This window comes from Fulmarus glacialis, unplaced genomic scaffold (assembly GCF_000690835.1).
Source record: "Fulmarus glacialis isolate BGI_N327 unplaced genomic scaffold, ASM69083v1 scaffold14988, whole genome shotgun sequence".
Lineage (NCBI taxonomy): Eukaryota > Metazoa > Chordata > Aves > Procellariiformes > Procellariidae > Fulmarus > Fulmarus glacialis.
This window is the reverse complement of record NW_009230259.1, coordinates 1-15,519: the sequence shown is the minus strand read 5'-3', so window position 1 is coordinate 15,519 and position 15,519 is coordinate 1. Positions and strand designations below refer to the sequence as shown.

At 45.2% G+C, this 15,519-nt stretch overlaps 1 protein-coding gene across 1 annotated transcript in view; it reads left to right on the top strand.

Moving 5' to 3' along the window:
• Nucleotides 1-10,606, top strand: part of TSC2 (tuberous sclerosis 2) — a 32,024-nt gene extending 21,418 nt beyond the window's left edge. Inside the window, 12 exon segments of the mRNA XM_009584166.1 lie at nucleotides 40-255; nucleotides 1,905-1,973; nucleotides 4,150-4,310; nucleotides 4,670-5,172; nucleotides 5,975-6,050; nucleotides 6,965-7,051; nucleotides 7,287-7,473; nucleotides 8,597-8,736; nucleotides 8,945-9,023; nucleotides 9,614-9,705; nucleotides 9,992-10,090; nucleotides 10,439-10,606. Of these exon segments, the coding sequence (XP_009582461.1) occupies nucleotides 40-255; nucleotides 1,905-1,973; nucleotides 4,150-4,310; nucleotides 4,670-5,172; nucleotides 5,975-6,050; nucleotides 6,965-7,051; nucleotides 7,287-7,473; nucleotides 8,597-8,736; nucleotides 8,945-9,023; nucleotides 9,614-9,705; nucleotides 9,992-10,090; nucleotides 10,439-10,606 (1,877 nt within the window).
• Nucleotides 10,607-15,519: the final 4,913 nt, after the last annotated feature.

Sequence of the window (15,519 nt, the reverse complement as noted above, 5' to 3'; positions counted from 1 at the left end):
TGGGAGTACTTAATTTCTTCCCTAATTTTCTCTTACCAGGTAACACAAGCTGGCTAATGAGTCTGGAGAACCCGCTCAGTCCATTTTCTTCAGATATTAACAATATGCCCCTGCAAGAGCTCTCTAATGCGCTCATGGCTGCAGAGCGTTTTAAAGAACACCGAGAAACAGCTCTATATAAATCCCTCTCTGTCCCCTCCTCCAGCTTGGCCACCGGGACAGCCAAACCATCGCTTCTGCAGCGTTCCAATACAGGTGAGAGATGTCAAGCCAGTAGCGTGTCCAGCATAGCTGTCACTAGCCTGTTTAAAGTCTGTTGAAGTTACTGCAGGTCTTCTAGAAGAGTAAAGTTAGTAGCATAAGGAATAACATAGCAATGAGAAGGGGAATCAGTTCTTGTCCCTAGAAGTTTTCAGTGAAAAATTCCCTTCCTCCTTGCTTCTGATATTCCATCGGAAAAGTACCTCTCTTTCTTAAAGAGAAGAATGAGAGGAGTAATGGAGCTTCTTTGGAGGAGTAATGTGTTTCATGCTAACTGTTTCCCAAATGAAACTGAACAAAGTCATGGATCTTTTCCCTCTTCCACTTGTTTGGGGCTGGTCTGGGCATCCCACATGTGGATGGATCTTCCCATGCAGCGTTTCCATTTCCGTGTGTCTTCAGTATGGGAGTTTGCGTTGGGTGCTAAGAGCACTAGGTTCCTGGGAGAATGGCCTATTACAAACCTTGCCAGCCAGGGTCAGTTAGTTGCCGCTGTCTTTTACAGCATGAGATAGCAGAATGCAAATCCTGTTGGCTGCGGATTTATTCACCTCTTAAAACGGCTGTTTAGCCTTCAGTCTGGTGCAGTTGAATCAAATGAGTTTCTTTTGATGGCCACATAGTGGCCAGGGCTTTTCACTTCCGAAAGAGCTGTTAATGTTGTGAGGTTAGTGTTGGATCAACAGCTGAAATTTTTAAAGCTTTATGTAATCCCTGCTCAGAGCTCTTATCAACAACATCTACCACTGAGGCTCTCAGCACTGCTAGCACTATCAAAGCTGAGCAGATTATACACATACAGCAGACAAGGCTTTTCTGGGTAGGTGGCATCAATGGTATGGTTTGTTTGGAAATCTGGTAAAAATGCTAGTTTTCAGGTTTGTTTTAAACAGGGCAGGATATGATTTTAGGATTTCAGAATGGGTAAACATAAAATTAGAGTCAAAATCAAATTATCACCTTTTAAAAAAAAAATTTAAATTCTTATCCGTGAGCACTTCTGTTGACTCCTTCACATTTGTGGTATATAGGTGCTAACTGATTAGTTGAAAGAAGCACCTGCCTGAATGCCACTCCTGTGGCAGTCTGAGAAAATAATTTCGGCCACATTCTTGTTAACACAATTCCTAGTGGACTTGCCAGAGCTGGCTGACAAATGAATGTTTTGAAGAAGTTTTCCTGTCAGACTGTCATATGCATGTTGTTCTTCCTCTTTAGAGGCTAAAACTATGTGAATCTTTATCCATATTTCTAATCTTCAGGCTCTTCTGTGGGTTTAAAAATGATTTTTAACCAGAAGCGTGTAGCTCAGGAAAAGCTCAGACTGGTTTCTTGCGTGTGCTAGGATATCACTAAGGAATTTTCTGTTTCTGAAACTCACAAAGAGAGCAGTTTGAGTCTGCATTGTTTGAATGTGTTTATGCCTCCTTATTCATGTTGAGACCTTGTACCCTTAAAGTATCCCTTTGGCATCTAGTGAGCTTATCCCAGCTTGTTCTTTCCTTTGTTTTTATTTATTTATTTATTTATTTTAAAATAGGCTCTTGGTTACATTTTAAACTCTGTGCTTTTTAATTTTTTTTTTTTTTCATATAGTCTCTCCTTCCTTTTGATGTAGCTGCTCACTTGATTTCCCTTTGCAGTGGCCTCTTTCTCTTCCATGTACCAGTCCAGTTGTCAAGGGAAGTTGCACAGGAGCATATCCTGGGCAGGTATATTTATATATCTTTAAGGGAAAAAAAAAAAAAAAGTATTGCCATAGAAGAACACCTCTGATTCATAGAAAATGTATCCCTCATACTTCATTTTCCCCTTTCATGTCTCCTGTCTGTACCCAGTCTCATTACTCTCAACAAATGGGATCTTGACTAGCATGAAGAAGTCCAAGCCAGATCCAACATTTGCAGACAATTTCTTAAAGCAACTTTTGGTTTAGCTGGAGTGGATTGTGAGTCATGGGGCACAGTGTTAAATGACCTGTCAAAATGTCTGAGTGGCTTGATTGATAGAATTATTTATTTTCAGCTTCATTTTACAATTGGCTTTGTGTTCTGCTAAATGTAAAAGCTCCCACTTCTGAGAATAGCATAGTATGCTACAGGACGAGCTACCCTGAAATAAAGTCCCATGCTACTCAGCCCACAGGAATCTGTCAGAATTGGACACAGAAAAGATAAAAGGAGCTGATATAGCTGATATATATATAAAGTTTGACGTTACAACGGATACTGGTTAAAAGTTTTTGAAATAAAAAAAAAAGAAGAAATACATTTCAGCGGAAAACCTGCTAAATTCTAGCTTTCTGGAGGCTCTATAGTAGTGTAAAATCTTTCTCCACTTCAGTAAAATTGAATTCATAATTAAATGAAGTGGAGATCAAATTGTATACCTTATGAGCACAACACCTGCATTGCTTTGATAATCTGCAATGCTTTATGATTTTAATTAGAGGGTTGAAATGTCTTTCTGCCTTCTTTCCTTCACTGGAAAATTCTCTGTACAGCAGCAGGGTATTCTTAACTGCTGGTTGTTGTTGACATAGGCCTCTTAAAGCAATACAAAGATGCTGCAATAAAATATTTTTCTGTACTTCTTTTTGCTCGTATTATTCTCTTCCCACTTAAAGAATAATTAGCAAGCGCTTGCATTATTTAAAAACACCAGCAATCTTGGCAGTAGTGTAAGAGCTGGGGAAGGTTGGAAACACTGGATATATGCAGGTGTGTTCTGGCTTGGACAGCTAACCAGATCAGCACGTTGTTTTGGGTTTTTTTCTTTTGTTTTGGTTTTGTTTTTTTTTTTTTTAAAGAAGGTATGTGTGTGCAATGCTAACTCTTAATTGCTTCTTTGAAATAACTTTGGTCCTGCGAGCTGAAATCAATCCAGGAAAAGCTGCTTTAGTGATTTTTTTTTTTCTCTTTTTTAATTTTGCTGATTTTCTTTATTTTTTGTGTGTGCTAATTTTTATTTTTATTTTACTTTGGAAAACAAATCTTGGCCTTTCAGATTGGTCTTCCAGTCCCTTGGGTGCGTAATGGGAAGCCTCCTGTTCTCCAGCCTTTTCCTCAGGACAAAAAAGCAAGGCCAAGAGGAGCCTTTGGTCAGACTCATCCCTGTGGTCAGGGTCACTGCCGGGAGTAGAGACAACGTTAAATGCTGCGATAACCTCCTCCACCGTAGGCAGGGCTTCCAAGGAGCTTTCTTGTCAGTGTGGTTTCATTAACCATTTTTCTGATGAGATGCCACATGCAGGTTTCCCAGTATTGCTGCAGTGCATGTATTACTCTTGCTCTCTTGTCCTTTCATATGCCTAGGGCTGAATGGTTTTGCTTCTACTGAGACATACTAGGAAAACTGCCAAACTGCAAGTAAATGGCTCCTAGTAAAATTTCTTATCTCCTTCTAGGCCACTACAAGGCACAGGAGCATTGCATTTCAATACAAGAAAAACTTACTTTTTTGCACACTTGCATAGAACTGATGTCTTCATTGCCTGGTTAATGATGAACTTTTAATGCTAGTCTTGTACTTTCTTACATCTCTGTAGTTCCTGTCTGTCCTGATAACCGAGCATTGATGTACAAGGTCCCATTTCCTCATTCTGTCCCCTGCTTGTTCATCAGTAACAATTCGAAACAACTGCAGTTATTTTGGCCAAAGCAGACACAGCTGTTTGCTGTGAGGGTAAGGTGATCAGTTATTCTATACAAAAGGGGAACCAGGAGCAAGTCTGACATGACGAGAAATCAAAGAACCAGAGCACTCATTCAATATGGCCTTCCATTGAAATCCCGTAGGGAAAAGGCTGGTACTTCAGAGGAGAGGATGGGGGCCTGCCAGTCTGTGCCCCTCTACAGACTTCAGTTCTTCTGCCTTGTGTCTCGATAGAATCAGCGGTGGTGCTGGAGGAAGGGAGCCCCTCGGAAATGGAGCTAAAGGAAACCGAGTCCCCAGCTGAGTCTCCAGAGAGTGAGGACATTGAGACTTCATGTTCTGAACAAGTCCTGAGCGAGGAACGGTTTGGTAAACCCCAGGAGTCTTATAGCAGGGTAAGAAGAAACAGGTTAACCAGTTCTGTCCTGTATGACAGCCCCGTCTTCAGACACGCGGGAGAATTGTCTGTGCTCAGATGAGTCCCTCTTGGCACCCTCTGAAAGAACTCACTAAAGATACCAAAATGCACATGCAGTCGTGATTGAGAGTTTGGATGGCTTGTGAGGGACTGCATGCGGAACAGCAGCAGTAAATACCTGTTTTATGTAGAGTCCTCCATCTGCATTGCTTTGTACTTGGCACCTTCCTGCTCATCTTTCACTGGAAGTGTCAGGGGGTGCCTCGAGCATTACTGTTGTCGGATTTTATTTTGCGTATCAGGAAAACTGTTCATGTTTGTTTCTCCCTCTTTAAGTCCTCCTCAACCTCCAGCCAAGAAGAAAAATCTCTGAAGTCGGAAGACCTGGTGGAGGGTGGAATTCCCATTGGGAGAGTCCTGCCGTCAGAGGACGGCCGAACACTGGAGGAGCTTTCCTTCCAGCCATCCCAGCCGCTCAGCAAGTCGAGTTCTTCCCCCGAGCTACAGACACTGCAGGAGGTCCTCAAAGACGCAAATGGCAGAGAAGTAACTAGGAGGCTGAGCACAGAAGTGAAATCAAAATCCCAGTCTGGGAACCTGGAAGGGGAAGGGCTGGGCAGTTGGCTGGGCAAGGGAGAAGATGCCAGAGTGACTGGGTCAGGCGGGTTGGATGGCACCGGTCCTGTCACCTCGCCTCGCTCCCCCTCTGGGCACCGGCCCCGAGGATACACCATCTCCGACTCAGCCCCATCAAGGAGGGGAAAAAGGATCGAGAGAGATGCCTTCAAGAGCAGAACAGCAGCCTCCAATGCTGAGAAAGTACCCGGAATAAACCCAAGGTGGGTGGAGGGGCTTATCTGAAGCTAGAAATCATGAGCTCAGAATTGGTGCAGCTATGGCTGGATTAGTTCAAAGTGGTTTGCTGGTTTTGTGGGATCTACAAAACAGTATCTGATTAAAAAGAAAGTTAATTACCTGTTTTTTCAGGAGCTAATACAGACATGTTGAAACCACTACTACCAAATTAACTTTGTGATTTAGGAAACAGGTCTCTTAAATGGCGAAAGAAATAGTTCTTAATCTATCCCAATTTAGGGTCCAAATGCACGTGTGGCGTGAATGCAGGTCATCTAGAGTTAATTTCGCTGTGAACAGGATGAATTACTAGTCTTGCAGTTCAAGAAATATAATGTGCAAAATACTGAAAAGAAGGAAAAGAAGGGGTTTGAACTTCAGATATTGGTAGTTGCCCAAAATTCCATTATGAGACAATCTTCATCTTACTGAGGGCAGGTAAAATGCAAATGTCTGTAAAATCATTTATCTGCTAGCCTAGAAATACCCCCCATAACTGTGAGGCAGGAGTGCATTCCTACTCCTCCGTTCTGCGTAAAGATTGCCTTTTGAATGGGGAATTTGTGCAGCTGCTGCTGTTTGACATAACCGTTGTGTTTTATGACAGGGGTCTATTACAAACTGCAGGTAGACCAGGCACCTAAAGTGTCTCTAGAAGATGACTAATACTCTGTTAGCATTTTAATTGCTCCTCTTTTTCTTCTGTACATAACGTTCTTACATACAACAGATCAAAATTGACTTAATTTTTATGGTAACAGGACTTTTCCCCCCCCTCTCCTTTAGCTTTGTGTTTTTACAGTTGTACCACTCCCCATTCTTTGGCGATGAAAACAACAAGCCCCTTTTGTTGCCAAATGAGGTAGGCAAGGATTTTTTTTTAAAATTCTTGTAGTTAATTTTTCTAACCTCATTACTTTTCTTGAACATAAATGATAGTAATGAATGTCCAGCTCAGATGGTGCAATTTAAAGGTGTTTCCTACCAACAGTACTACAGATGGGAGATTTTCTGTACCCCAGTCCTGGTAGCTCCCTCTTTATAGCTCTGGGTTGAATTTGAGATATTGGGAGATTTTGCTGGTGCTGTTTCAGAATCCCAGCCCGAAGGCAGGATGATTTGTGGAGTTTTGTTTTTTTGCTCATAGGAGGAATGCAGGATGAAAACTGAGCATTAGGTGATATTGGCAGAACGTCACTAGACAAACCTGTCAGCCCTCCGTATAATTCAGAGTGGCCAAGAAGCTTTCTGTGGTCTTATGAGAAATTAGTCGTAAACTTCCTGGAGAAGTAATGCTGGAATGGGGTTCTTGTGAACTGAGCACCACAGACCTCTGCTGATAGTTTCCCCTTACTTCAGCTTCGGGTGGTCAGGCAGTAGGGAGCCTAGGTGAGATGAGGTGATGCCTTGTGCTAAAAATGTTCTTCAGAGCTAGAGACATGGTGATTTTTCATGCCTGGAGCTTAAATGAAGATACGATGTAATTTGTCATGGCAAGTGCATCTAACCAGTGCAGTTTGCCAGATTTATCTCATCTGAAGTATAAAGCTAAGAAGGTGTGGTGACAGATGCCATATAGCACTGCTCCGTACCTTAGACTGATGATGCGCTGTGCCCTTGCAGAACAGAGTAGGGCAGCATTCATCAAGGAAGACACTAGTGGAGGTCAGGAATCTGTGCTTACGTTGTGCTGTCATTGTCCTGGAGGGGTTTTAGGGAGGGCAGTGGGTGTGTGGAGATAAGTTTTTAAAGATGTGACCAATATTTTGATTGTAGACATTTGAAAGATCGGTGCAGCTCCTGGATCAAATTCCTTCTTACGACACACACAAGATTGCAGTGCTCTACGTTGGAGAAGGCCAGGTGAGTGCGCAGGTGCATTAATCCTTTAATGGTTACATCTCAACAGAAGGCCAGGCACCACTACTCCAGCTGTGAGATTTGTCCTGCTCCTGCAGTAGCCTTGCTTTTCCTTAGTTTCTTGCACTAAAAATCAGTGCCTGCGTGAAGCCCTTCTAGGAAGGTAACAACCTAATCACTCATGCTGATTGAGTGCTCTTAGCATTCAGTGTGGGACTCCCATGTTCTTATTTCCTAGAGCAACAATGAAATCGCAATTCTGTCAAATGAACACGGATCCTATCGCTATACAGAGTTCCTGACTGGGTTAGGGAAGCTCATTGAACTCAAAGACTGTCAGCCAGATAAAATTTACCTTGGTGGCCTGGACGTCTGTGGGGAGGATGGACAGTTTACCTACTGTTGGCACGATGACATTATGCAAGGTAAGGTGGCTCCAGAAGTTGGAAGTAGAAGGATGGTCTCTTCTCATCCTAAGACTCACCTGCCTTCTACAAACTGTTTCCTTTCCAGGGATGTAATAAAGATGACCTGGGGCTCCGTTCTCCTCCCATTCTCTCTCTGGTATCTCTGCAAGCCATGTGTTACAGTTTGGGAGAGGTGCATACCTGCCTTATTGAAGGAAAAAAAAAATCACACTATTTACTTTTAAAATAGTCTGCTCTATTAAAGGTTGATACGGTTTGGTGTAGGGGTTTGTAGAATGAGCTGTTTGTTCTTGAGCTGCTATGAAGGCCGTTAATTGAGGGTATTGTGTACATGTCAAAACTCTGCTAATTGTTTCTCTGAAGAACAGTATTGAAAGCAGGAGGGTTGTCATTACTGTGGTCATTGCTAGTTGAACTGCAGCGTTACCCAGCTCCTGCAGCACCAAGCGGTGCAGATATCATCCAAGATCTAAAAAGCTATGATGAACTTCCCAAATTTTTTCATACAGCTCTGTGCATCCCAGTCATCGTACTTAATCCGGTTCCGTGGAGCAGCTGCAGGTTACTCACTGTGGCCCTGGTGCTCTGCAGAGCTCAATTAGGGGAAGTCCTGGTTTTAAGCTATTTAACTCTTCCTCCTCAAACCAGATTCTACTCACCATGCTACTGTGGTCATGGAATAAATGCCCGGAAGCACTTCTGCAGTCCCCTGTTCATTTTCTATGAACAGATAGATAGCTACCCCAGCTTGATGAGAATGCTTCTTCCAGTATACATCAGGCATATGCTGAAAGCCAGGCCCTAAATTCACTTTGCTGAGCCTGGTGCTAGAGAAGACTGTGCAGGGCAGTACCTAGAAACTAGCAAAAGCGGAGCTTTCAGAGGCTGCCTTTTCACTGGCCACTACGCTCCATGCTCCAGGTACCACTGGAGCAATCCAGTGGGACTGGTTTCAGCTGTCACAAATGGGGACAAACCTACTGAGGGAGCACAGCTTACATTTTTTATTATTGTGGTGCTGGTACTACTTTGTCTTCCAGACAAGTGCTGCATGTTGACTATTGCTGCTTGCAGCACTGCTTTCCCAGCCAGCCTGAGGATTTTTCTGTTTCCTCTTCAGCTATTTTCCACATTGCTACTCTGATGCCCACAAAGGATTTAGATAAATATCGCTGTGACAAGAAAAGACACCTTGGGAATGATTTTGTTTCTATCATTTACAATGATTCTGGAGAAGACTTTAAACTGGGAACAATAAAGGTACTTTACTTGCTGGTGTGTTATAAAACAGGGATGTGACTGTTTGTAAAACCTTAATCTGATGTGTGTTATCTTAGCAAACAGTGTTGAGATCATGAGTGGAGATGATTTGCCTTGGTGCGTTCATGTATGTTAGTTTATGGCATTCACAAGAGTCACGATGGCTGCCAATAAAATGTATATCACTATTTTATTGTTTTCTCATTAGGGTCAGTTCAATTTTGTGCATGTTATCATCACACCACTTGACTATGACTGTAACCTGGTGACGCTGCAGTGTCGGAAAGGTAGGAATCCCTCCAGCCTTTATTCTCAGTCTTTCCTGTATTGGTGGTGCAATAACTGCCTTCACTTTGCAGTGTTTTTGTGTTTCAAAAGTAAAAACTTCCAGGAGAAACTCTCTGAAACCGATTTGCTGCCCAGTTGTGTCTGGATATGTCCTGTTCATGTATATCTTCCCCAAGAGAAGAGGTATCTTCCCATTGTACCACTGATACTATTTCAAGCTTAAGACGAAGTGCTGGCAGAGTAGAGCACGTCCCTCCAACAATTGCTTGGGAATACTGGAGGAGATTGCTTTCCTCTTACCAAAGGAGCACTTCTGGGGTGTTTTTTCGCTCACACTTTGGTTCATGTGATAAAGAGCCCAGCAGGCTCTCCTCAAACCTTTACGGAGCAGCCAGAATTTGAGAGCCAGTTGTGTTAAGTTGCGGTGCCAGTTCTGTACAGTTGGAGCTGTAGAGCTCAACGGGAACTTCTGAGATTCTGTGATGCAATTCCTCAGGTTTTTATTACTTATCTATTTAGTTACTGGCAACCTTTAGCTTGTTCTTAAGTGTCTTACAAGAATTTTTTTTCTTCTTCCTTTAAAATGAAGACATGGAGGGTCTCGTAGACACGAGTGTCGCTAAGATCATCTCTGATAAGAACCTGCCATTTGTAGCCCGTCAGATGGCCTTGCACGCTAACGTGAGTACCCCTGAGCTCCCTGAGACCTTCTGTCTTCCAGCTGGTGTCTTGGTCCATCACCAGCTTCCAAGGAAATGAGTAGGGCTTGCTAAAACAAATAAGTTTTCTGCTTCAGTTATTGCTGTCAGTCAGAGTAAGCACATGAACAGTTATAACTTAGAGCTGTATTTCAGTTGCTGTCAAACTGTACTGAGACGTTCTATTAATTTTATTGTCGTGGTTACGTTAATGTGCTTCCTCTCTTTCACTGCTCTTTCCCTGCTTCTCCCCACCCTTCCCAAATTAGATGGCTTCCCAGGTTCATCACAGTCGATCAAACCCTACTGACACCTACCCATCCAAATGGATTGCAAGGCTACGTCATATCAAGAGGCTTAGGCACCGGGTAAGTAAAGCTGTCTGCTCTAAGTGTTTAGAACTGGGCTCTACCTTAGAGTCTTACTACAAATAAGGCACACAAAATCAGCTATCAAAACTTGCTGAATAAGAGGAGGAATATGTGTATAAGGGTTAGAATCCAGCTCTTGTGGGAATGACAAGTGGAGCGATGTAGGTCTGGACTTGCAGCAACGGGTTTGGGAACCCTGGTATCTGGACACAGAGCTGCACCCATTCAGCACCGTGCTAGGGATGGTAGGACAAGCTGTCCTGAGTAACCTGTCCTGCCCTGCCCAAATGGAGAGTGAAGAGTTTCAGAGGGAATGGAGCTCATCTGTTCTTGTTTGACTTTCAGCTACGTGAAGAAACCCAGTACCAGACTCCTGGCCTTCCCCTGCAGATGCATCCATCTGCTCCGACAAAGCCCCCTCCCCAGGTCCCTCAGGACCCTCCACCCACCTATGAGACTGGACAGAGGAAGCGGCTGATCTCCTCGGTGGACGACTTCACAGAGTTCGTGTAGATCCCAGTGGGTCAGTGTGTCTGTTCTGGGACGGACGAGGCAGCAAAAGCATTTTACCTGCGTGCTGACTCCGTGCGGCTGCATGGACGTAGAGGGATAGGGTTTGGCAGGCGCAGTGTGGCTGTGCTGCTTGCATGTGGACTCGGCATTGAACCGAGGGAGACTTGGATGTTGTCTGATGAGGACACTGTATCCCCAGCAGATGCTCCAAGAGAGGACCAACTCTACATGTTTTATTTTTATTTGGTTTGAGCTACTTCGTGGCTTCCATCTCTGATGGGAACTTTCTTGCAGAGCCTTTCTTTGGACTCTTTCCACACCAGCAGCTGGTGGAAGCAGACAAAGTATGATATTCTGCAGTTCATCGCATGTTGGAAGGTGCAGGAATTGTGGGAATTTTGACAACTTTATTTGGAATGAAATATGAAGTACTGAAAATCCAGTCACTATTTTTAAGCACCCTGGAATCCCAGCTCCTCTCCAGGCCTCGGTGCCTCTCAGCACTTGAACTCTTCAGGCTCTCAGACTTGTCCTGCTGCCAGCTCTGGTAAGAGTTAATTTGGCTTCTCAAGTGACCTGCCAAACATGCTGCTTAAATTCCCAAGGATTTGTCTCCATTTTGAGAGGTTCACAGCGAACCCTCCCTCATTCAGCAGAAATGATTTTGCTACCAGAAGTAACACAAAACAGGGAGGTGGGTGCCACTCGCCGGAGCAGCAGAATGGCAGAGAGCTGGGGCACGAATCACTTGTGATGAACAGTCTGACCCACCGGGCTGACTGCAAGGATTTAGCCAGCGGCCAGACCTGGCTTCCAGGTTCAGCTGCAGAATTTCCACGGGTTGCAGCAATGCTGGGGATAACTCTCGTCCTTCTCAGTGCACCCAGTAAATCCCTTTTTGAAAGACTGTTGACATGTCTTGGGGCATCATCTCTGAATGAGTTTTGCCTGTTGCACTAACACATAGTGACAGTCTCTCCTCCTGGGACCTCGGCTGTTGAAGCAGTTAACAAGCGGTCCTTTCGGTGCACGCGTGTACAGGTGGAATGGGATTATGTAGCCCATCTTGTGGCAAGATGGTCATCAGACACTACACTACCAAACTGGGAGAAACCATGTAAGCTGGACTATACTGTGAGTACTTTATCTCCTGCTTTGTCAATAAATGGGAAGCGTGGCTTTTTGGTAACGGATAACAGCAGCGCCCTTGCAATGGAGATGAAGACAAGTGCAATCTGCACACAGAACTGTGAAGTGACAGGTGAGGGGACAAAAGTGATGCTACTAGCTTGTGCAGGGCTGTTTGGGAACTCTAAGTGTATGTTGTGTTTTGAGTGTTTATAAGTTGTAAAGGAAATAAAATATTCCTATGGTCAGTGAGTTCTTGCTGGCCTGGGAAGGTTCAAACTGTGTTTCACAATAATGTAAATTCCTTCCTCCTTTCCCCTTTCAGTTTTCCGATCCGTATCGCTCATATTTCAGTAACCACCAGCCACACCTCCAAGTGCTGGACGTGATGCGATACCTGGCTGTGTTCCAGTCCCTGTACTGGAGATATTCCCTCTGGTTCAGCTTCAGGTAACCTCTGCAGCGGGGGGGCTTTTCTGTCAGCATTTCCCACCGCAGGTGAGCCAGAGCCGCTCGCTTGCCTTCGCGGGTGTTCGTGCAGTGGCAGCCTGGGCCGAGCGAGCCCTTGTGCCGCACTCTGCTTGGTTGAGTCTCCTTTATGTTGACCGCAGACCCTTCACTGACATGCTGATGTCATTAGTTACAGCCCAGAGCTGCCCTAACAGGCTGGCTGATTTGAGAGTGTCTTGTATTGTGCAGGAGACCTTAATTAAAATTCCGGTCACAGACAAAGAGAATGACAATGGGGTGGGGAGGAATGTCTCTGGACTAGCTCGGGCTAGCGCTGCTTTGCCTCTCTGCCTTTGCTGAGCTCTCGTGGGTAGCGGTGAGTGGACTGGAGTGAGCGCAACAAAAGCACCAGAGCCAGGTCGTAGCAGTCATCTTTTATTTGACCTTGTCATTTTTTAAGAAACATCCCCACAGTTACAAAATACGATATTTTTGCAGTGAAATGCTGACCAGACAGTAACAGTTGGCATATTGGTCACAATCATCTGTTCTTTTTAAAAAAAAGAAAAAAGCACTTATAAAAGTCCCTCCCTCTCCCTCTTAAACTAATGGATAGGGTTTTTTATTTAAGCAGCTTGATAATGTTGCATCTTTGTGAGACTTAAGACAATAAATAAGAAACCATCTCTCGGTGACTACAAACACAGAAATATACATTCAGGAGTATTTATTGGCTAGGGCTGCAAGTCAAGTTTATTGCTGTCGAGGGTATAACTCCATGACTAGTAACTCTGGCTGCAGCTAAGTGCATGTATACGTGGTACCTTAGCTGGGACAGTGAAGGAACCCTGTGAGTGTTGTGTTGCTATAGTTTGTACAAATAAATGCTGCGATGAGAACTATGATTGCTTGAAAGCTGTCAGTGGTGCCCACCACGCACATGGGCCCTCGCGGAGGTGTTTGGCTTTTCAAGAAACAACTGTGGATTCCAGAGCTGCTCTCCATACTTCATGTGAAGGAAAGAAGTAGGGCAGTTGTCTTATCCTGTTTCTGCTCCTCTTTGATTAGAAGAAGCACTTGTTAAGTCACACGCAACAAGTCACACACACACGCGCAGAGCAAGCTTGGTAAGAAACAGGCACTTGGGAACAAAAATCCTGACACTTCACTTGGGGAGCATCCTTGTTACACCCCCTGCTCGCCTCCCAGTAGCTTATTAAAGGCTGTTCTGAGCAGCCGGGTCCCTGCTCCCCACTGCCTCTTGCCTCTGTCTCTCCTTCCTGCACTTAACTCCTACTAACAACCTCTTTTAAATGAGCATGCTCAAGCTGTGGAGGTGGGGAGGGGCTGAGAAATGAACTGTGGTTCTTGAACTGACCACCTTAGCTCTTGAAGATGCAGGAGATTTCCAAGACCTGCTTGGTTCTTTTTACTCACCGAACATTGCCGCATGGCCCTCGGGGGTGGCTGGATCTGTGCACGTTGCTCCACTGCAGCGGGAGAGGGATGCACGGGTGCAGCCAGGTGCGGAGCTGGAGGTTACAGGAGGCTGTTCTGGTGCAGTTGTGCTTAGATGTCCCATGTAAGAACCCAAAAGAGAGTCAGAGCTGGCAGCCCACCCAGCAGCACATGCCAGCGAGTGCTTCCTACGGCTACTCTCCTTTTTCCATCTCTGTTGGCCAAAAAAATTCCTGCATGCTTACACAGCGGTGTTAGAAGATGAGCAACTTTGTCTTCACGGGTAGTTGCTGTTTATGCAACTAAATACTTCTCCAGTGCCCTTCCTTTTGAGGCATAGCAAAAGAGTCAGAAACTTTGGCTTTAAGGACAGAAGTAGAACAGAGTTCCTGAGTTTCACCCAGGGCCGGTGCTTGTCTCCCCAAATAGGATTTTGCTTTATAACCATGTCCTTCCTAGCCCCAGGGAGGACGCCCTGGAGGGGCAATGAGCTTAGCGGCTGGATGTGACTGCAGACGTGCTCAGTGCCATTATCAGAGCTGCAGTGCCACATCCCAGGTATCCTGGTACCTCTCACAGCTGCTCATTTTATTGCCTTAGCGGTTTTTGGACATGGCTTGCAGGCACTTGCACCAGCATTGTACCTGTTGCCAAAAAAGAGTCATGGGCATCTACCAGAGTTGAGCCTGATGGCTGTGCTGCTTGGGTAAGTAAAAGGAACCAAAAAATGCAAGGCCAATAGTTTTAAATCTCTGGCTTGAAAACCAGTTTTAGATACCAGAAGAGTTCTGGAGCAGAAGGAGTAACAAATTGCTTCTGTACAGTGCTCAAAGCCTACTACCATCAGCACCTGAGCCAGCACTGGGCCCCAGCCCTGGGCTCTGAGGACCTCACTGCTGGTTCTACCTGCTCCAGGCACCTCCTGCCTCCAGGCTGGAACCCTCCATCTCCAACTACCGCTACTGAGCTCTAGACACCTCTCTGTCATCGCCTCTTCTACCTGCCTGTTCCGTCCCATTACGAGAGCTTCATGGTTACTAGTACTAGTTTTCTCCCCTCTGCATTCTACTTCCCTCTATGCAATCTGCTTTTTCAACAACCTCTATGGTGACCAACCACCACCTCACTTTAAGTGATCTTCAAGCTACAGCACACTTGTTTTCTCCTGCCCACATCCTTCTGCAACCTTTCCTTCATATCAACTGAGTTTTTCAAAGGTAACTTAGACCAGTCCCAAAGCCATCACCAAGAGCACCCCTGTGTCCTCCTGCACCCTCCTTCAGTCACCTGTCAGGGTTGTGGGCAGGTGCCTGGAGCCAAGGAAGCACATGGACAGCTGGAATGAAATCTTCTTTAAAAGTATAACACAGCATGGCAGAAGTGCTGGGAGCTGGATGGGGAGACTCAGGAGGTGATGTGATTAGCAATGGAAGTGTCTGAGAAGACCCCTCTCTGCTCCGGGGCACAGGACGGATGCTTCCAGGACCACCAGCATCAGAGGCAAGATGCAGTCTAACGCGAGGTGCGCTGCCCACCTGGTCTCGCTGCCCAAGGCTTCCCTCCAAGCCTCTTACATTTCCAAAGCATGGAGCAGGTTTTGGGAACACACCAACTAGCACAGCGTGGGGCTTCCCATCCCCTGCCACGCTCCGCTCCACCTGCGGGGACTGGCCCAGAGCCCGCCCGGCCCAACCTCAGCTGGGAGGAGAGCACACGCACCGCATGCACACAGACACCTAATACTTTATATACACGGGACATTCCCAGGAAGAAGCACTTAATACATCCTTTAAATAACTCTGACAATAGTATTCTGTCTCCTATCTACATGTTTCAAACACGTTACCGATGCTATGAAAATATAGCAAACATACATA